Source organism: Trichoplusia ni, chromosome 2 (genome assembly GCF_003590095.1).
Source record: "Trichoplusia ni isolate ovarian cell line Hi5 chromosome 2, tn1, whole genome shotgun sequence".
Lineage (NCBI taxonomy): Eukaryota > Metazoa > Arthropoda > Insecta > Lepidoptera > Noctuidae > Trichoplusia > Trichoplusia ni.
In genome coordinates, this window is record NC_039479.1 from 9,082,704 (window position 1) to 9,104,014 (window position 21,311).

Sequence of the window (21,311 nt, forward strand, 5' to 3'; positions counted from 1 at the left end):
CTGAGTAATTGTTATCGCTCAACAAGCGCATCATCTGGCGCACTGAGCAAGTCGTGCACGGTGGCTTCCTCGCTCCGCCACACTTATCACTCATGAGGATTTCTAAAATCCGACGATCTCGATTGATATTCAATGTTTTTTTTCCCCCTTTGTAAATATAGGCACGTTCTCACCTCGTCGTAACGATGTGCAGTTATTGACAATTATGGAAACGGCTAACTAGGAACTCTTGTACAGAATTTTGTCTGTTTTCTTTTTGTTTGAATTGTCAAGAACAGCCCAAACGTATTAATAGCTAGGGACAATCTTCATGATATACTATAATGAGAACAGGCGCCTTCGACGTAAAAAATAATCCAGTCGTATTTTAAAGCCGTTCTACCCTGACTTTTAAGCTTATGGCCAACTTAGTCATGATTCTTTATGGAGCTTTAGGAATGACAAGATAATTAATAAATCAGTCTTCCAGCACCTGGGGTATAGCTAAATATAAAAAAAAAGAAATTTCTTAAAACGGTCTTACTACTGCCCTCTATACGAATTTAATGAAACTATTTTCATCAAGTGAAACCCGTGGTTTCTGGACGCAAGTATTATCCTTCCAAATTACGAGCAGTCAATGTTTTAAGATATAAGTGTAACTTAAGTTTTAAAAACATTTGTTATCTCTGTCGATCTAATACAAAACGATTTGTTTATTTTAAATTGTTACAATGTATCAAAATTTTGAACGAATATAATGGTTTCACTGAAGTGACACTGACGTTGACGTTTGTTCAGATGATTTTGGCCTGGTACTGTAACTTACAGAGTAAATAGGTTCGAAATTAATTTAAACTGAAAAATGACTGAAACAGAGGAATATAAATGCGTTAATTGCGGCGAAAGGGCTGCGGCACTATATAGAACTTATGGCCCAACAGTTTTGAAGCTAACTAAATGCGTAAGTTGCCTTACTGGCGAACTGAATAAAAGCTTAAACATAAAAATATAGATTAAGTACCAATAAATTAAAACTCTTAATAGAACATGATTCAAAGAATAATCATTAGATAAATCATTATCTAGAAGAATTATGTACATTAGCTACAATGAAAACAAGAGAGGACTGTACGATTTCGTTTCTGTTTCCAGGAAAACTGTAAAGGAGTGGTTGATAAATACATTGAATATGATCCAGTAATAGTTATGATTGATCTGGTGCTGATGTCCAAAGAGGCACAGAGGCATGTCTTGTATAACACCGAGTTTAAGGTATGTCACCACCTAAAGCATCAGCACCAGTATTTACAATACTTCATGTGCTTGTTTAAAAAAATCACCATCATCATCATCAGCTCATATTCCTCCACAGCTGAACAAAGGCCTTCCGAATTGCACACCATCAAAATCTATCTTCGGCTGATTTAAAAAATAATTATGCTCATTCATCAAAAAGGTTGTCTTATTTGGTTTCTTTCTTTTTTTATAAAAACAGATAAATCCTGTTTGTATGAAATATGCATGTGCTGCACATCATACTTAATTTCATAATAACCCTTTTCATCTATCAAAGTACAGGGAATAGACCTGTCTTTCTTAATACAAATGATATTTTCTTTTACAGTCTTATTGGAAATTAGTCATAATATTGATTATGCTAGAAACATATGGGGTTTGGCGTAATGACAGTCTATTCAACATTGCTGTGAGCTCCGTCTGTGGTTTTGATAATAATTCAACTAATGTGTGAGTATAAATTTAAATTCACCTTTTGATAGTGATTATAAACGAAACTTAATCATAATTGAAATCAACAGGGATTTCTAGAACAAAATACAAGCAAGTACAGAATAAAGACTTTTAAATGGTTTATTTTTATGGACTTTTTTTCATGGACCAAATATGTCATGTGTGGAAAAATAATATATTCTACACCATAATAATCTTGGTAATTTTTACTTGTGTCTTTCTTATAATATTGACTTAAAATTAACTGTTTCACCATCCTTAGAGTACTTTTATATCAATTTGAATAATTCAAAAATAAAACTAAAAGTAAAACATTGATGTTCTAAACCATTCTCTCTATTTCATAAAGTCTAAATTAAAATTAATTGTAAATCTTGGACATTGCAGAAGTATTCCAGTGAACTTATCCAGTGCGGTCCCGGACCCTTGGAAGAGTAGTTGCTGGGCATGGATGTATGAAGAAAAGGGTGAAGAAGACAATGACCTGTTCATTTGGGAGAAAGACTTCTATGTACAGTTCCTGTCTATACTTTCAGGTTAGCATTGACTATCAGTACTCATTAAAGTTTTTTTAATAATTCAGAAGCTCGTACACCACCAATGTATGGACAGATATGTCTTCTTTGACAACCGCAATAATATTGATAAGAGCTCATGTTTAAGTAGTATGTTGTTTAAAAATTTTATAAAAAAATGTATTATCATCACTTATTTTATGGGGTCTATCACCAAGTCTTAAAGTAATATTATCGTGGTTGTGTTTTTGAATCCTTGTATTGCGGGGGTTTCACAAACATTGAAGTCACATGCACAACAACACCCAGACACAGAACAAGCATTCGTGGATCATACAAACGCCTGTCTTACGGGATTGGACCCGCGACACGTCGCGCTAAGTGGGCTTGGCTTAGCTTTAGATTCTACACCCGCAATTGGTGATAATTGCGGGGGTAGAATCTAAAGCTTTAAATAAACTACTACTTACTTACTAGGACGTGGTGGCAGGCACTCAGATAACCCATATATTGTTAATCATTTAATGTTTTTTTTGTTTTTCAGGTATCATTGTATTTATTGGCACAGGTGAAGTTTTGATGCGGCTGGCAACACTATTTACTACGAGAAATAAAGGTATGTCATATTCAGTCATTTGAATTATATCACTCATATTTCTAATAAACATCAAATTAAGCTACTAAGTAGCACATTTTGAATGTCAAATTACAATGAGCGGCACCCAAATTCGCCCACCCTTCACCGCTTTCCCTGCTAGAGTAGAAACTACGCACCTTAATATTACGATCCTACAGCCTTAACCTTGATAAGTCATGTTACTTTTTACACTGTATTTTTCCAGTGCCCCTCTCAAGAGCGCTGAAAGCATTCTCCCTGGCAGACGTGAGCATCCTATTCACGCTGCCCATGCTGGTGTGGGGAGCTGACACGTCAGCAGACACAAGAATCATACATTTTGGACTGGTCTACATATACAGTTTTCTCGTGTTTCTTAACATTTTTACAGGTCAGTTAAGCGTAAGCTTTGGTAATATATTAGATTTCTTGCTTTAAAATTTGATATTACTTATCAATCTTGAAAAAAAACTTACATTTGAATCGAAAAGACGTAAAAGTGAAAGGTCAATATAAATTAAATCGTGGAGGAGTATGCTGCCTGCATATTAAACTCTATAAGTTTTTGCTTTAATTAATTGAGACAGATAAATATATTAAAATAGCGAACCTACATTTTTTAGTGGTATACGAGTGTCCAGTGCTGCCATCTAGCCTCATTCTCATCGTATGCAATATAGCCAAGTACATCACTAGTTTTCACGCGACGGCCATTTTGAGAAGACTGTTTACCTAACAAAAACAAGCAGTCCGACTGCAACCAAGGATGAGGCTAAAACAGATTATGTTCGTTCAAAGAAGGCATTAAGTTTTCACCAAGACCAAAATAATATTGTGATTGTTATTTGTAAGTAAGAATAATAAATTAAATTTATATATTTATGCACTATTTTATTTTTCGGCTGCTTTTTGTTTTTTTTTTTAAATGGGACTAGCCCGCCACACATGCCCGTCATTGCAACTCCTGTAAGCCAGGATCTACAATGAAACCAACGAAAACCACCGAAACACTTAAGTTCGGTGTGTCCCAGGGGGAACAATTAACTGCCTTGGAACCCGCAACGAAATTAATCAGAAATAGTAAAGAGGAGGAGTAGGAAAAAATGTTCCACTTCCCTCCATAGCAAGCGGGAGACAAAAGAAGAAATAGCTAGTTTTAGCAAAGAAAAGAGATTGACAACTGAGTTAGGCTCAGTTATCAGGCACCACGGATATAAATTTACAGTTTAATCGGTCCTATAATTTAGGAGCTGTTATTTTGATTCCAATAATAGGTATGGCAGAAACGTCTGAAAGCACGGAAATTTGCTCTGGTTGCAACAAGGTCCTCATAGTAGACAACACCGGATGTCGGCTGCAAACTATTTAATAAGATGTTACGTTCGTCTTGCCATAGACCACACTCCCACAGAATATGATGTGCAGTTTGCTCATATTCACTGTTTGCCGTTGAACACTGACATAATGGTGAAACGACAAGTTTAAATGAAAATAATTTGCTTTTAAAGTTACCATGACCTGTAAGGAACTGGGCTACACAATGATCAATCTCTATCCAAGTCCTCTCCAGCCGCTCATGAACGGACGGAAAAAATTGGTAGAGGTGACGGCCCTTAATAGACGTTTCCCATCTAACCTGCCATTCCACCATCAGTTCTTCGGAGACGTCTGTTAGCGGTTTAAATAATCTGTCGATCTTTCTACGGTCACGATAAAACAGGAAGTCGTTTTTCAAAAATTCTCTAGTGGAATAATACATAGCCGCGCGACGTTGTATTTCGAGATCAACCGGTAAAACACCTGCTAAGACGGGCAGGGCTTCAGTACTTACAGTCCGATAGGCCTTACACAAGAATATCAACGCCAACCGTTGGCTTTGAAGTAGTTTACGTCTTGCAGCGCCTATTGTGGCCCTATCGGCCCAAACCGGCGACCCGTAACAAATACATCCCAGGTATGTTGCTCCGTATATGGTCTTCAAGGTGTTGAATGAAAGTCCCCAAGTTGACGTGGAAATCCTTGTCAAGGCATAAAAGTTATTTTTTGCTTTATCTCCGATGGATTTTATGTGCTCAATAAATGTAAAGTTTCTCTCTAAAACAAGACCGAGATAACAAACGTTATTTCTTTTTTTAACTGTTATTCCGTTAAATTTAATACTAGGCGACGATTTTAGATTGCCTTTGAGAAGTAATTGAAACGTTTTGTGTGGTGCAAAAGTCAGACGGTTTCGTTTACCCCAATTAGATATTAAACTCAAACTTGTATCGGCTAAATTTTCGAGCCCGGCGCGAGTATTTGATTTAATGAGCAGAAGTCCGTCATCTGCGTAACCCGTAAGTGAGCAGCCGCGAGGTAAAGGAATCGCGAGAAAATCATCGAACCCTAAATTCCATAGGTAAGGACCTAACACCGACCCCTGAGGACATCCCAAGGTCAATGCCTTCGACACAGAATGATGACCAAGTTTAAGTTTGGCTGATCCATGTAAAAAGTAGGAGTAAATGAGTCGGTAGATGTTACCGCAGCAGCCGCGTGATTTTAATTTAAGCAGTATCATTGGCCACCATGCGTTGTCGAAGGCACCGGAGATATCTAGGAAAATACCCAAGACGTAGTTCTCGTCTGACAAATGCACCAGTCTCCTAACCGAGATTGCCGCGTCTACAGTTGATTTCCCTATTGTAAATCCGAATTGATTTTTGTGGAATCTTGGTCCGTCCGGCAGTAATCGTGGGACAATAAGGCGCTCCAGCAATTTACCCAATGATGGTAGCAGGGTAATGGGTCGATAAGATTTGGGGTCGTCTGGCGCCTTATCGCCACTTTTTGGAATAATTCTAATAAAGCCCTGACGCCATATACAAGGAAAAACGCCTTCAGCAATACATTTGTTGAATACCGTTAAGATACAATCTCCCGATACCTTGCATGCCTCCTTTATCATCCTGTTAGAGATTTTGTCTTCCCCAGAGGCTTTATTAAGAGACAGTGATCTAACAACAGCGACAAACTCGGCAGCAGATGGAAGGTCTGACATTGGAGTCGCAGGAACATCGGCAGCGAATGCTCTTATTTGCTGGTGATAGTCATCGTCGGTGTTTTGGTGGTCATCCGGCATAAGTGCGTTTAGAAGTGCCTCTGTGGTCTCCTCGATCCCAGCGGTGTGCATATTATTAATTTTGATGTTATGTATAAATGCCAGATTTAATGGTCTGTTGGCCTTGAACTCGTGGTATAAAGGAGACCACGGGCCCTCCTTGTCCAGTTTCTCGACTACTTTACGTAATAAGTTTCCCTTTGATTTTTCAATGGCAGCTCTATAACGCGACCGCGCGATTCGAAAGGAACTCAAAGCAGCAATAAACACGTCTCCCGTTATTTGACGTTTCTTAAGAACATTAAGTTTTTTACGCGACCTACGGTACAGTTTACGTTGTTCAGTGAGGTAGCCGCTCCACCAGTCACATCTGTGTATATTGGTCATAGATCCGCGACCAATGGCTACATCAGCACAGTAAGTGAAAGTAGCTGATAAAATCTCAGCACTCTCTTCAGCTGACAGGCCGTCACGGGTGAAGTCTCTGGCATGACATTCAAAACATGTTCGAAAGAAGTCCCAATCAGCATTCTTTGTTTTGTACCTATAGTCGCCCTTGACGTAATTACAATGAGAACCTCGCGCCACTCCTGACGCAAATTCGTACACAATCAGGCGATGGTCACTACAGGACGCATCTGGAAGGACACGCCATTTGTCTAAGCGGACGTCTGCACTTGAAAGTGTGACGTCAATAGAAGATTCGCCCATTTGGCTGCAAAAAGTAGGTGGTGCATCAGGGGTGTTGTGAATTGATAAATTCATTTCAGCGATGAAATCCTCGACGGCACATCGTCGATCAGTATCGGTAGCCCTAACTTTGCCATACCATAACGATGATGACGCATTAACGTCTGCGCCTATAATAATCTTACAGCCGGCAAGCGACCGCAAGACATGGCGAAGATGGTGTATGTGAGGAGCAACAGGGTCAGAGTATTGAAAATAACAGCTCACAACGTAGATTTTAAAAGATGCAGTTGAGACCTCCGCTACGGCACAGTGTGACGTCATTAGATTCTGCATCGAAGTCACCGTGAGGTTACTTGTACGCGAAACGTAGATTCCGGCTCGTGCCTTGCTATCCAGTTGCACGACTTTATTACGCAAACTAGCATTTTGGTATTGTTCTTGTATTAAGACAACATTTAGTTTATGGTCTAGTATAAGTTGTTCTAGTTCCGACGTCGCAACCCTATCGTTATGGAGATTCAACTGCCCTATTATAAGACTATCCATTTCTTTATTAATAATTGGTGCTTAGAACCAGCTGTTCAAGTTTGATCTTATAAGTCGGACAATCCTGAGACCCGGTACGATGGTCACACGGTTTCTTGTAACGTTTGCACGCTACGCAAACAGGTTTAAACTCAGGCTTATCCTTCTCAAGGCAGTCCGTCGTCTCATGCGCTCCAGCACAGTTGGCGCAGGTGGGAGTTTTATGTGTGCAATACTTCCTGACGTGCCCGTATTCTTGACATTGATTGCAACGCACCAATTCTAAATCGTCTACAAAACGAGAAGGAGCCCAGTCTATAAACAATTTCTCCTTGGTGGCTACAAGATGTTGACGTATCGCGGAATCAATTTCTATGCCTATCCATTTACGGCCGTGATTAACCATACGCCGACGAATTACGCGAGTATTTTTAATAAAATCGTCTTCGGTTACCTTTAGTTCGTCCTTAATGTTTTGACGGTACAAAGCTGTCAAAAAAGTTTTGTCCTCCATAGAGGCGGGGACATCCTTGACTAATATACGCGGTTGACGGCCCTTTGGCTTTTCCAACCGTAAGCCAGCGGACTTAATCGCCTCGACTGATTTAAGTTTTTTAATTTGACTTTCATTCGCGACGCGTAGTATAACGCCCGATTTTTTAACTTTCTTAACACCGACTATTTGAAAACCGTCGTCACTCGGTTTGACCGCGGTCATAAGCGCCTGCTTTGTAGCTGATGACGTCACGTAATCTGCACTACGCTCCTCCGTCGGGTACGCAACTACACAAGGCAGCGGAGCGCGCGACTGCACCGGTGGGACGGCTTGCGGCAAGCGAAGTTTAAGTTTGTCGGCGTATGACTCCGTTTGTTTAACGCGGGACTCAGAAGCCGGATTGGTTTTAAGAAGATCTAATTCGCGTTGCGTATTAACTAATTTTGTCTCATTGCAGGACGATTTAATGGCTAACAAGGAAACTATAGCCGTTATGCGCTGAGTCATGTCCATAATGGCCGACTTATTCGCGATATTTATGCGCGAGCCCTGATCGTTTACGAGGTCATTGATTTTGGACAGATAAGTTGACGCTTCGGATACGAGATCGCAGTAGTTGGCGTTGGAGGTGTCTAAACTCGACTCATGGTCCTCATGAGATTCCGACCGTTGTACACGTTTGGACATATCGGGTGAAACGCTCGATGGTGATATTTCACAGAATAGTCTTTTAGACGTCACGGAAGGTGGTGACCTTGAGGTCATATGGCTTCTACCAAAAGCATTCCCGCCGCGATCCGGCGGGTCATCGTTTAAATATACCGACATTACTTACACTTGATAAAGAAAGCGAGTTAATTACAGATGATAGTACAAAAATAAAGTATTAATAAGATCGTTAACGAGTATTAACACCGGCCGCAGAAATATATTACGCTACCCTCAACTAAAGAAATAAAATGAAATGACTTACCGGATGATTATGTCGAATAATTAAGCACAAATTTAAATTTAAATCACAATGTATTACAAACCGTACACGAGGAACACTATACCACACAACTGGGAACAATTCACGAGCCGGGATTCGAACACAGAACACCGTAAACGTAATTTAACCGAGCAGCGCATTAGACCCCCACTGCACCGTACCGACGCGCGGAGGGAAGTGAAGTTTTCGGCTGCTTATAAATGTCGGATGGATTTTCCAGAATGCTTGCAATATCAATGACAGGATATTTCAATTCTTATTAAATGAAGGAAAAGAGGAACACCACTACTCCACTTGTTGTACTATACCCCTGAAATAAATCAGCTGTTTATTTAATCAATGTGTTTAGCTGCAGATATAGATTCATTATTATAAAATTTCCTTTATTAGGTACCTACACAAAGACGGAGTATAGTAGGTACTAATTGAAAAAGAAAACACAATCACACAGTATCACAGAGTATTTATTTCAAAAATATAACTTTAATATTAACTATTTATGAGTTATTTAATTTGAAGATATCATACATAATTATTCTTAGACATTGTATTTTACACTAATATTACAAGTGCACACTGGTAGTGGTAATGTTTTGAAGCATAAAAACGGTGAATCCTTATATAGTATGCTCCTGGCAACTTGTAACCATTTTGGATCCATATGTTTATCACTAAATGTAAACAAATTCTTACCCGATTATCACACTTTAGGATATTACAAGTTATATAAACAGAGGGTAAACTGTTCATTTAGATAAATAAACAAATAGATCTAAATACATATTATATCTTATCTAGGTAAAAAAAAAATAACATGAAATAATAAAAGGTAGTTTATATTCATCATCAGTGTAAGCTGAGAATTGCCATTGGCAAAAAATATACTTTTAATGAAGTTCTCTAACATATTGAACAAAGATGATTAACTCTGCAGTCACTACGTTACGTTACGTTAAGTTCTAGAACTTTCTACCTTATCAGCATTTTATTTTTTATTTGATTCAAGATTAACTACTCATTTTAAAGTTGAATAAAAGAATATTAGATAAAAATAAAATATGATACAAGCTAACACTTACTTGTATAAATAATACCCTACAAAATATTACAAAGCAACGATTACAGAGAAATAAATAGAACTGTGGTATTTAGCTGCACCTAATATAGATATATCTAAAAGAAAACTAACAAGCAACTGTTGCAAGTTTAAACGAAATAAATGTAGCTAACATTTAATTTGTGAGTCTGACAGCATTCATAATTTTGGTAAGAAATATAAAAAAAATAGGCCCATTATAAAGCATTTATATTACATACTATTTCCAATTAAATTATATAATAGTGACATGTGATTCCTGACCACATTTTAGGCGTTTCTTAGTAACACGTAAACACTTCTTTGACCAATACTTTTTGTGAACTTAATTGCCAATACAAAATATACAATACAATAAATAAACACGTTGATATAATAATTTTATAGCCGAAATATACAAATAGGACAAATAAAAAATATTTCGTTTATACCTGGCAACACCATTCAGTCTTTGGCTAAATTGAGCGTAAGCAAATCTAAAGTAATCTAAACTAGATAAGTTTTGTGAAAATAAAATATGTTAAATGCTTATAAATAAACGACATGCATAAACAATTACTTAAACATTAAAAATGGAATAAAATTTATCAGATTTTTGTCATGATCGATCTAGAATGTGCTAGATAATAATAAAAACTTAAATTAATTATGTATGCTGCGAATGTATTCCCATTGTTGCCATAGTTTTACACTCCAAGTACCTAATAGTGCATTGCCGAATCTTTTTCATATACCACCTGAACAATAAATTGTGCAGCTCAATAAAATAACATACCAAGTTGTTTTTTTAAATAGCTCAAATGTTATCTGACACAGTTGATTGATTAACGAATATTCAAATATGATACGGGCTCAACAACCTTTTGGTTACCTTTAGTAATCATAATTATAATGATAAGATTGTTTTCTTTATACAAGATACTGATTATGTTACAAAAACACCTTCAATATTTCTCTCAAGTTACAATTTAGGGTTACTTGTTGGGTCTACTGCCAGTTGTTTAATGTGACTACCTTTGACCAAAAAATAACACTACTTTATTTTCCTATTTGATCTCAATTTACACCTCTTAACCTCTGTTACAATGTAAATTAGTAAATATTTTGTTGACTGAAAATCTATTTGTTTGTGCCTCGTAACTGCTACTGTAGTCCAACAAACTAAGACGATTTTCATTCAATGATCATTTTTAAACAGAAATTAGTGTTGATAAATCACAGGGATATAAAATAAATAGCTTTAATGATAACACAGCGGTCAGACAGTAGTAACAATGTGTACTTAGCAAGGCTTACAGAGAAAAATATTGACAAAGCATTCTGTTCTTCATGTGGGTATTTACATACCTATTTATAATTGCACTTTCCTGTCCACAATTAAAAGTGTGTGTTGTGTCAGTTAGTTGAATTCTTGAAATTGATAGGTACTATTTTCTGCACTAATCCAACCGTTTTACATTGGCATGTGATTGATGAATCATAACAGCACTATCTAGTTCAAACAGACATTTGAGAAATCCATGTTGTATAGACAGTTTTTTGCTTAATTAATACATGACTAATTCTAATTTTTGTAAACATGCCTCACTCACACTTTAATAACAGAACTTTGAATACAAAAGATAAATACTTTGGAATACAATCAAATTTGAACCTTATTGCCTAAGTCTCAAGTTTAGTAAAAGTAAATAGTTATACTGATTATTTAGTTAAATAGTAATGCTCAAAATATGTTGATAAGACTCTTTTACTTAATTCGTTTACATAATTATTTAAATCAACATCAAATGAAAGGGTACAAAGCGGGTATCTATGTGTGAGTGAGCATGTTCTTACTTACAGACTAGCCACAACATAGAAAATATTCATTTTAATACATTTTAACATTTTGGTATTTGGATGTGTTTCTCATGACCTTTCTTGTTCTCAATTTGTTTGTTCATTAGTTATTTTGTACACTTACATTGTACAAGTCACTTATTTGGTTTCTTGCCAACTTCACTTTTTAGAATAAAATATGGGATATATACTTATAGGATAAACAAATGGAAAACATTTATTTTCTTCCTTTCTGTTTTCTTTGTTCATACTATGCAGTAGGAAAATAACATTAGTTATTGCGAAACTGTTAGTTTAAGTTTAAATATAACTCACAAATATCTAGCTGAATGTTTTCCTGTTGCAGGGAAAGAGGGATTTTTCATACCTGATATAAAAAGTATTGAACCAAACATACAACATACTAGAAGTCTCTTGCTCGCACAGTGAATTAGGGTATTTTCAATCTACCTATTTAACATTTAAATCAGTTTGAAACACTTCCAAATTGTTTTCAGTAATAATTATAACAGTAACATGCTACATAAATAAATTACATACTCCTCAATGCGTGCCTAAGGACTGAGAGGTGGATCATCATTGCCAATCATAACATCTTCATACATGACATCATGAGACCGTCTAGCCTCAATCTTCTGACGGATGTATTCAATTAAATTATATTTTCTGACTACTAGCACAGCGCCTGTAATGAGCAGAGCGAGCGTGAATATCGTGACTATAGCTATCGTAGCGCCGTTGTCCGACCCCGTGTCGTCAGCTGACGCTTCGCAATCATCCCCCACACGAATAAATCCTTCGAGGCAATCGCACTGGTGTGTAGCCGCAGTGCACTTCTGGTTCGCACCACACTGATACAGTAACGATTCATTGCAGGACAGGATGTGCTCTGTTAAAAAGAATATAGTTCGTAACACAGGATAAATTGATTCAATTAAATAATCGTCGGCTACTTACAACTTACCCGAGCAACCGTATTGTATTAAATTTAGCAACAATGTCGCCAAGATATCGATGGTTTTCAAACCCATGATTGTCGAACACGACGTAGATATATTCACATTACAATTTTCACTATATATAATCAAGTTTTTGTGTGTTTGAATACGCGAACAAAACCTTTCTACGAGTAGCGCAAGCAAAACATTATGTCAAAAATATTGTGCTGTCATACGTCAAACACGTTTAGTTGCACTGCTCACAAATATATGGAGCGTTTACACATTTCAGTGGATCAATACTATTGGAGTTATTGTAATACCGTATTTCATGTAAAACATTGACTAAATATGATTACAAAAAAAGGTTTCAAAATGAAAGCAAGAGTAATTAGACGTGGTCATACCTACATATTTGTCTCCAAAACAGAAATGTTATGGATAGAAGTTTTTTCTCCTCTACGTTGTATGTTAATTTTTATAAATAGTCGAGAAATAAAACATCGATTTGTAATCACAATTTTGTATTTTATTTATTTGGTTTGGTACGTCTTACAATTAACGTTATTAATCTGCTACTAAAACTAAACTAAAAGTCTGTAAGCAACTTAACGTTCAAGAGGTATCCATAACCGACAACAGATGGCGTTAAGTTAAGTAAAATAATGAAATTCACAATGATTATTTTTATTACCTACCACCTATCAGTCTAAGTAACTAAAGTTACTAATTATTACTTTATTCTGTATCAGCCTCTTCACCCCACGTGTATTTCTCAGGTAATGTGTAGTCCCTAGGGTCATGGCCAAAGGATTCGACACCGCCGTTTCCATCGTCAGCTCCTTCTCTGAAAATAAAATTTTAATTTGAAAAAACAGTCAAATAGCAGCACTATATACTTTTTTATACAAGTTAATGAATCTGTAGGTAATTAAACTATTCAATTTAGGGATTGTTTATGAGGTAGGTAAAGTGAAGAGGCGTAGGACTCTTATGGGTTTAAACCACATGTTGCTACACCTGAATCGTAATTTATGTCAAGTATTTCCCACTTATATTTAAAGACTTAAAGTTTACCGCGGCAGGTGACAATACTTACTTTAATTCTGAGTGCGTTATTTCTTTGTGTTGTTGTTTTTGTTTCCTTTTAGGACGTTCCTCTTCCTCATATCCAAACTCTTCCGGCTCACGATCTCTTTCAACTGCAACATATAAACTTATTTCACTAATGTGTAAACATGGGCAATATAATAAAACAGATCGAGTGTTTTTATTTCTATATTTATTCAAGTTTTATTTTATGCTTATTTTATTTCGTGAGTTCGACGTTTGTTTGATCGGTGGGAGTGTAGTTAATTTCAAGGTTCGGCAAGGTATGGCTAAATCTATTTACTTCACAGTCTTGACATAGAACTGTTTCATTGTAGTGTCACTAGTCTATCTATTTCAACAGGCGTCTGAAAAAACCGTTAACAGTGTCTTTGACATCATCAACTTATTTCTTGCCGATTTACAGGAACCATCTAAAAAGCCTTCTCAAAAAATTTAACGGTCTTCTAATGAGCTTTTGTGATTCACCTGTGGCCTCATGGTTATGGCTGTAGGCTCCATCCTGGCCTTTGTCCTCATCACCATAAGAGTCCTGCTTCTCAAACTCGTAGTTGTCACCGGCCTTCTTGTGATAGGCATCGAAGTGTTGGTACCCCTTCTTGCCACCGCCTGTCTTCTTGCGAGAATAACCGATTTCACCATCACCTTCGTCATGCACTGACTTGTGGTAACCTTGAGGCTGTGAAATTCAAATAACGTTTAATTCAAATACATTGATTCGATTGGTTGATTTTTATTAATATTCGATTGGAATAGTTCAATAATTGTATTGAATTTATGGCATTTTGGTAAACTTACGGAGCAATGAGTAATATTTATTCTTCTTTAGGTCAATGATTAACTTACAATCGGCCAACAATAGCAAGTTGATCAAATGGGTCGGAAACATTTTTCCCAATATATTATTATTAAAACATTAAACACATTATTATTATTAAAACAACTTTTCAATCAACGTAGATATGTAAAAACAGTCTACAATTGAAACGTTTTCACGACTGGTTTCTTTGTATAATTCGACTTACCGCAGCTGCTCTAGTTTCTCGGATGTACGAGCCGACGGACTCCGTGTCGTCAACCATCATCAGATCTTCAAGAACCATCATGTCTTCGAGGGTGAGTGAGCTGGCGGGCATCGACCAGGCCACCTGGAGCAGGCCCAGGGCTATCGACGCGAACTTTAACATCATCACGAATCACTGGAAATTTATCGAAATTGAGAATCAATAGGCATTTGGGTAGTTTTTTGTTAGGCAAATTTCGCACAAATTACTAGAATGAGAAAGAAATTGCTTAGCCTAATTTCGTTTCTATGACATTTATCCCAGACAATCGCTTTCATTTTCAGCACCACACTGTTTAATGAGAATTGGTGGTCACGGAGCCGTTATTATTATATTTTACGAATCTTTGAATAAACTAACTTAAACAACTTTTAAAACTACTTAAATATCAGTCTTAGTTTTTTACCTAGCGTTACACAAAAAGTGTTGTTGCTTTGACTCGTTGGATATCAACTCAGTAAATAAATCAGTTCTTGTATTTTATATAACTCGATATTGCAGCTGGCTCGGTCTTTCACAACGGCTGACTGACCTATGCCTCGGTTCTTCACCGGTACCTACCTTTGAACGGATTACTTGTTTTTGCGACCATTTCATCAGTGACTTTTTTTGAGTTGTGGTTTGTTCTGTACCCGTAGGTATGGTATCTAAACAAACATTTCTTTAGAAAGCTTTCTGTTCGCAGCTTCTAATTTCATTTTTACAGATAGGGTATTTCATCTAATATTATACTAAAAACTTTTTAATTGGCTAGGGCTCCTGCAGTAATAATCACAAAGCTAGATTTAGACCTCAGATCTTCATGGTACAAAAAGTAAGTATAATTAGACGACATATGCTTTAGCTCTCGCTAAGACTGTACGCCGTGTCTACGTGTACTCTCACAGCTGATGGTGTTTCCATCAATGCCGCTATTGATCCCAAATCCTAATCTTATAACATCACTCTGTTTACCAATGTAATTATGACAGTCCTAATTAGTTAATTCATTATTTTCTACGACCTTCAACATTTTGTAAGTCAACAAAAAGCGACAATTGATGTTTCATTATTTTAAATACGATACTTCGAAGTATTTCAATAAATCAACTCGGCATGAAATTGTGTAAATACTGAGAATGAACTTGAGAAACTTATGGCCGATATGTCACAGATCTGAATTGATTGAAGTGATGAAATGTTCGAGCGAAAGTAGCTATGTAACGTTAAGTAGATAGCTTTGTAACGTTTAATGTTATTTTTTTTTTTGCTTGAACCTTTTGCTCAGCTGTGTGTAGCATCCGACACTTGATCTTACTGATCAGGTGTCGGATATCTTCCATCAGTCACATCAGTTTCAGTAAATTGTGGCTTACTACATAATCCCGAAGATTACCTATACTTCCATTGAAACTCGCATAGCTGTCCAAAGTCGGTAGGTACCGTACCTATAATAATATAGTAGCCATGAATGTAAAGAAAACAACACAATATGTAAAAGTTACATTTAATATACAGCCGTCATTAGGCCGCCATTATTATACATTTTCCTTAATGTTTATGTTATTTCTTTTTTTGTTCTAAGTTTTTGTCAGTTAACGCGGTGTATACGGCTATAAAATTTCCTCTATTTTTTGTAGTTTCGCCACTTTTTGATTCTGTCGGAGGAATCGTTTCGGTCTGGGGCCGTTCTTTTAATGCATCCGGTAGAACATCATACATTAGCTGCCATTCTTTCTTCAGTTTTATTTCTTCTAAGGCTTTTCCTCTGAAACAAAACGATTTTCAAATTAGGTCGAAAAGTGAAACGAATTCATTACAAACCTTAGAGAAAATAAAATTACTATAAAAGAACTAAGAAGTAATATGTCCGTCATCGTACTCTTTCACTTCATGTAAATTAAATGTCACTGCTGTAATTCTATGGTGTACACTACATTATGTGTAGTGTTTTTATTTTGGCTTATGATGAAAAACTATAGCATAAATATTGTTGATACTTACACAGCGCCGTCAGTAACATCGAACCGCAAAACAGGGAAGCCGACATCACGGCCTCTCTGTATGGCATTTTTAGCAAGCACGTGAACGATTTCTGTATTTTTCTGGGCGTCTTGAGGCACTATTAAGATCACCTGCAAGTTGAACAAATTTAATGTAATAAAGAACAGTGTCTAATACTGCTCATGTTTCAGTTAGCAAATGAATTGTAGTCAGAAACCTACCTGCAAAATATTATGCACACGATACTTATCGTGCAAAGCTGGGGCACGAAGGCAGTGAGCTGTGAAGTGCATCAGTCTCCGAGACCGCGTGCATCTGACACAGCGCGCCCATCGCTCCAGCATGGTCGCATCCCACGGACAAACTGACATACTAAGGGCCAAACCACGGATTTGAGACCAACCGCGTCGCGTTTCTTGCTGTTCCGCTAGCATGGAGTGACCTGCAAAGGCATTCAGAACAAAGCTTTAATTTTGTCAGTTACCAGATTTTATTAATCATTTTTTTTAACATGATAAATGAATTCCATTTGCAAAACGGGGTTCCGTTGGACACGTAAATATTTTGTTAACATACACTTTCCAACACCATTGGTCTTACAAGACAACCTTGTAAAATGGTAGTTTACCCCTCTTAACCTTCTTGAAGCACTGTTTCATCAGCTTCTATTCTCTATCTAATGAAGAAAGTTCTAACATACGGCAACAGTGTGATTCCAAATATTGGATTTACTTGTGAGCAAGCGTGGCGATCCGTATCCAAACCTTCCCAAAGTCTGAGCTCAGCTGTAGCACATTCATAGACTGGTCATAATGTACTGTATCTGATACCTTGTGCCAGTGCCCTTGCGACGTAATCACACAGGACGATGTGTGAGGCGGAGGGCGGTGCGACGAGCCCGGGCCACGCGGTTTTGGCGTGCTCGCGTACGAAGCGCAGCACCCGCGGGACGTCGGCGGGCCGGGCGCGACGCACGCGCACTCGCTCCTCATTCTCGGTTCCCTGCACCTGCAAAAAGTATTACCTACTACTCTATGCTCGACTCTAAGCAGCTTTTAGATTAAGTGGAGTTGTTTGGAGGTTTTGTAGTGGAATATACTTATATTGGCTGAAACGGTTTTTTTTTTGTATAGAGTTATCCATCTCTCAGGTTCAGGATTTTATCATTTAACTGCTCAGGGCTTAGTTTTATTTTTGTAAAGGCCTCAATTGTTTCTTTTTTTTGGTAGTAGGTCAGCTCATATCCCACATAGACATCATCCATTATACTGAGAAAAATGGATTTATAACAAATAGACAGTCAGACAGACTTAGAGCAGGACCAAAATTAAATTAAATTCAAATAACAAGTACCACCTATGAAATGTGGCTAAATCAGATCAAATTACTAAAACAATGTACCTTACCATGATAAGCCTTACCCTTGATCAAACTATGGTGTGATTATTTTAACTTGTCCAAGCTTACTCAAATTAGTAAAATTTAAAAGTACTAGTACAAACCACAACGTGTTTAGAAACATCTTGCTTGGAGGAGTCCGAATAGAGCCTTCTCAAGGGTTCGCTGACGCAGCTCAGCGCGACGTGCGGTTTTCTGACGCTCTGCCTCGCCGTGAATAATTTGAATAAACTTGACAACGCGGACATAGTGGGGCAGCCGAGAATGATTCCTTTTTGTTTTCTTGTAATTTCTAAAATCTATTTGAGTCTGTTCAGCATGATTGGGTATTTTAATTTTGAGTTTATAATTTAATTAAAATAACCAAAAAGTATAATATGGTGGCATAGTGACGGGTGATGTGACAGTTTATTAGTTTGAACGACGGGAATTTCTGAATTCGAAATGTTTTTGCCATCAGCCAGCTTAGCGCAAAAAGGTTCTATCTCGGCCAATAGGTTTTAAGTTGATGTAAAATTATTTCTCAATGTTTTGTTTTATTTAAAGATTTATCAAAAATAATATTATTAAAGTGAAACCAAGAAAAACTTTTTTTTTTCATCAACGCTGACGGGAGTGTAATTACAATTGTCATTATATGTCACTAATCTCCATTAATTCTTAGTTTCATTCCATCACTCAAAATCATGTAAGAAAAAATATAATTTTATCATCACAAACTAAATAGCAAAAAATAGGAAATAATAATTTATAGGAATAAAATCATGCAGACAAAATAAGTACGTTAACAGAATGCAGTGTTTTAATGCGTTGAGGTCAAGCGTCTTCAGGGCGTCCTTTGAGCCTGCCCAGCTTCAACTAATACACATCCTGAAAAGGTTCAGAAGATGCTCTCCTTGTGACACCTGTTTTTTCCCTCCCGAGAAGAAACCGGTAAGTAAACGAAAACGGTTTTCGAGTAACGAATTTCCCCTTTAGGTGACTAAAGAAGCAAAAATGTAATATAGTTATACTACTTATTTTCGAAAATTCTTTATACTGCTTATTCCCATCAGTATGATCATTATATTTTCCTTTGCAGTGTTTCGACATCCGCAACGTGACCATCGAGCGTGCAACTACTTGCCACTCGAGAATGATTCGCTCTTTCCTGTATACTCAGTACTGGCCGCGCGAACCAAGCGTCGTAGGCCTGTGGATGCCCATCAACAGCCCTTATCTGGAAGTTCTCACGGATAAGTACTCAAATTCGGGTCAGTTTTCCTGGACCATAAATCTGCTTTAGAACGATAGAACACTTTGCTAGATTAAATGACCAGCTTAAATATAACCAGCAATTTTCATTCTTCATCATCGACATCAACCCATATTCGTCCACTGGTTGACATAGGCATCCCCAATAGCACACCATCGAGATCTAAAAATCCTTTTGTCTACAGGCGAACGTATCCTAGCTTTTGAAAAAATACAGCGAACTGGTGAAAGGAGGCTTATTGGCGTTACTGTCGCCAACAGGGTGTACCCCTGGATGGTTGATGAGCTGGAAGAGTGGGCACACTACACCGCATCCAAACCCGAAAAGCATAGAATGTACTTCTGTGCCCACTGTCTCAGAAGCCCTAATTTATTCAAGAAATATAATGTGGATTACATTTATGATGTGAGATTTTTGTCTGTTTCTCTTGCTTGACCATTTTGATTGCTTCGACCCTGCCCGACCTTGAGCATAAAATACATTTTGTAGTAACAAGTTTGATTTAAGTATTTATTTGTGTGACAATGAATTTTGTATTAGATCGAGGTGCTGGGTACGGCAGCAGAGGTGACTGGCCAGGGAGTGGGCACACTACTGCTAAAAAATGCATTAGCAAGCGCTGAGGAAATGCGCCATCCCCTTGTTCAGTTGGTATCCTGCAGCCAATATACGTAAGTCAACTCCCTTCATTTTTGTATAGAACTTAAAACTGATAATTCTGTAGAAAAGTGGTGGAAGTAATGAGTAGTAAAATTAACTAGCTAGTAACTAGCCAACTAGCTACTTTAATAAAACAGTAAAATTGCAGGTCAAAGATCTGTGAAAAATGCGGTATGAAACGTGTTTGGACTATGGATTACTCTGACTTTGTCGATGATGCCGGTCAACGGGTGTTCTTCCCCAGAAGGCCACACCACACTGTTGGCCTCTATGTCAAATACTTCGACCCCAAAATTGGCGGCATAGAGCCCTGCAAGCCGCCATACTAACACCAAACACTAGCATTAAGTTTAAATTGTACGCCATCTATTGGCGGGACTTCAAAACGTTTGCACGTATGACGTCAACTATCTGTTATCTAGGTACCAGTCTTTCATGTTGTTTCAATTACAGTAATAAAACGCTTCACAATTTCATGTTTCTTTTAATAAAACCGTACAAAAATATCGTTACAAAGGACTAAACATAATAAATATTACAGTATCCGTTGATATCTTATAAATAACTCTCCTAACTCATCAGTTCTGTTCCATCTTGTAGTATTCAACGTCTAGTTGTGTTGATGTAAGGCTTTTCAAAGGTCTCTGCACGACACGTTTTTCTGTTGTTTACACAAAACAGTATGATTTTGTTATGATTTAAATAACTCTTCTATGAGCCTTGCCTTTTTTGTTTCACGGTTTTACGATCTTGATTTTTCAAGGTTTTTTGGATATTTTAACGATCACTTTGATTGTTTTAAACAAATATTGTCCCATCATAGTACATTTAAATGTTTCAACTTTATCACAATAATAACTGCATATTTCAAGACGGAGCAATAAGGTGATTTAAAATAGTTTCTCATTTAATGAACATATAAAAAATGGGCTCAGACTAACAAAAAACTGTTGCACCAATCGTGAAGACATGTCTCATTGGACACGGCAAGTTACGAAAACCAATGTTTGGGTTGCAGTAATGTTTTAAAATGGACAAATGAATAATATCGACTGGTTCCTCGACGACCAAGAGCAAAACGAAAACGAATATGATATGAAGATGAATATGAATGATGATGAAAAAAATAATGAATAATATTAAACAAAAAAACAGGAAGAAAATATAGTTAGATACAAAAAAAAATAATCAATAGAAGGAAATAATATAGTGAAAATGAGAACAACAAACGGGCGAGATGAAAAATGAAAAACCCAAAACATAATTGAATAGTGGTTTCTTAGGTTTACGCGAATGTTAGA

General features: G+C 37.0%; 6 protein-coding genes across 6 annotated transcripts; 2 read left to right on the plus strand and 4 right to left on the minus strand.

The window, feature by feature from the left end:
* Nucleotides 1-759: 759 nt before the first annotated feature.
* On the plus strand, nt 760-3,740 carry LOC113506464 (protein ARV1). Its single transcript, XM_026889314.1, has 7 exons — nt 760-943; nt 1,135-1,254; nt 1,607-1,728; nt 2,119-2,267; nt 2,791-2,862; nt 3,089-3,253; nt 3,486-3,740. Exons 1-7 carry the CDS (start codon nt 845-847, stop codon nt 3,596-3,598), a joined length of 840 nt encoding a protein of 279 aa, XP_026745115.1. The 5' UTR covers nt 760-844; the 3' UTR covers nt 3,599-3,740.
* Nucleotides 3,741-7,208: 3,468 nt separating this feature from the next.
* On the minus strand, nt 7,209-8,441 carry LOC113501565. Its single transcript, XM_026882770.1, has one exon. It carries the CDS (start codon nt 8,439-8,441, stop codon nt 7,209-7,211), a length of 1,233 nt encoding a protein of 410 aa, XP_026738571.1.
* A 1,739-nt stretch (nt 8,442-10,180) lies between these two features.
* Nucleotides 10,181-12,762, minus strand: LOC113506474. Its single transcript, XM_026889319.1, has 2 exons — nt 12,567-12,762; nt 10,181-12,491 (listed from the first exon to the last, which is right to left on the minus strand). Exons 1-2 carry the CDS (start codon nt 12,631-12,633, stop codon nt 12,157-12,159), a joined length of 402 nt encoding a protein of 133 aa, XP_026745120.1. The 5' UTR covers nt 12,634-12,762; the 3' UTR covers nt 10,181-12,156.
* Nucleotides 12,763-13,050: 288 nt separating this feature from the next.
* Nucleotides 13,051-15,285, minus strand: LOC113506516. The gene is made up of 5 exons (XM_026889356.1): nt 15,121-15,285; nt 14,676-14,849; nt 14,119-14,329; nt 13,640-13,742; nt 13,051-13,387 (listed from the first exon to the last, which is right to left on the minus strand). Exons 2-5 carry the CDS (start codon nt 14,838-14,840, stop codon nt 13,279-13,281), a joined length of 588 nt encoding a protein of 195 aa, XP_026745157.1. The 5' UTR covers nt 14,841-14,849; nt 15,121-15,285; the 3' UTR covers nt 13,051-13,278.
* Nucleotides 15,286-16,192: 907 nt separating this feature from the next.
* On the minus strand, nt 16,193-18,525 carry LOC113506495. Its single transcript, XM_026889337.1, has 5 exons — nt 18,200-18,525; nt 17,528-17,705; nt 16,919-17,139; nt 16,698-16,828; nt 16,193-16,461 (listed from the first exon to the last, which is right to left on the minus strand). The coding sequence occupies exons 1-5, from the start codon at nt 18,341-18,343 to the stop codon at nt 16,257-16,259; spliced, it is 879 nt and encodes a 292-aa protein (XP_026745138.1). The 5' UTR covers nt 18,344-18,525; the 3' UTR covers nt 16,193-16,256.
* Nucleotides 18,526-18,690: 165 nt separating this feature from the next.
* On the plus strand, nt 18,691-21,282 carry LOC113506506. The gene is made up of 5 exons (XM_026889344.1): nt 18,691-19,028; nt 19,177-19,348; nt 19,535-19,755; nt 19,891-20,021; nt 20,159-21,282. The coding sequence occupies exons 1-5, from the start codon at nt 18,888-18,890 to the stop codon at nt 20,337-20,339; spliced, it is 846 nt and encodes a 281-aa protein (XP_026745145.1). The 5' UTR covers nt 18,691-18,887; the 3' UTR covers nt 20,340-21,282.
* The last annotated feature ends 29 nt before the right edge of the window (nt 21,283-21,311 follow it).

Bases quoted from the DNA above. Each gene is read 5' to 3' on its own strand.
- LOC113506464 (XM_026889314.1), top strand. From the start codon at position 845: ATGACTGAAACAGAGGAATATAAATGCGTTAATTGCGGCGAAAGGGCT. The intron at 1,255-1,606 runs GTATGTCACCAC...TTTCTTTTACAG, and splicing joins TGTATAACACCGAGTTTAAG to TCTTATTGGAAATTAGTCAT. The intron at 2,863-3,088 runs GTATGTCATATT...GTATTTTTCCAG, and splicing joins ATTTACTACGAGAAATAAAG to TGCCCCTCTCAAGAGCGCTG.
- LOC113501565 (XM_026882770.1), bottom strand. From the start codon at position 8,441: ATGACCTCAAGGTCACCACCTTCCGTGACGTCTAAAAGACTATTCTGT.
- LOC113506474 (XM_026889319.1), bottom strand. From the start codon at position 12,633: ATGGGTTTGAAAACCATCGATATCTTGGCGACATTGTTGCTAAATTTA. The intron at 12,492-12,566 runs GTAAGTTGTAAG...TCTTTTTAACAG, and splicing joins AATACAATACGGTTGCTCGG to AGCACATCCTGTCCTGCAAT.
- LOC113506516 (XM_026889356.1), bottom strand. From the start codon at position 14,840: ATGATGTTAAAGTTCGCGTCGATAGCCCTGGGCCTGCTCCAGGTGGCC. The intron at 14,330-14,675 runs GTAAGTCGAATT...TGAATTTCACAG, and splicing joins GAGAAACTAGAGCAGCTGCG to CCTCAAGGTTACCACAAGTC. The intron at 13,743-14,118 runs GTGAATCACAAA...TATATGTTGCAG, and splicing joins CCATAACCATGAGGCCACAG to TTGAAAGAGATCGTGAGCCG.
- LOC113506495 (XM_026889337.1), bottom strand. From the start codon at position 18,343: ATGTCCGCGTTGTCAAGTTTATTCAAATTATTCACGGCGAGGCAGAGC. The intron at 17,140-17,527 runs GTATCAGATACA...ATGCCTTTGCAG, and splicing joins CGCAAGGGCACTGGCACAAG to GTCACTCCATGCTAGCGGAA. The intron at 16,462-16,697 runs GTAAGTATCAAC...GTTTTGTTTCAG, and splicing joins GATGTTACTGACGGCGCTGT to AGGAAAAGCCTTAGAAGAAA.
- LOC113506506 (XM_026889344.1), top strand. From the start codon at position 18,888: ATGCAGTGTTTTAATGCGTTGAGGTCAAGCGTCTTCAGGGCGTCCTTT. The intron at 19,029-19,176 runs GTAAGTAAACGA...TTTCCTTTGCAG, and splicing joins TCCCTCCCGAGAAGAAACCG to TGTTTCGACATCCGCAACGT. The intron at 19,756-19,890 runs GTGAGATTTTTG...ATTTTGTATTAG, and splicing joins ATGTGGATTACATTTATGAT to ATCGAGGTGCTGGGTACGGC.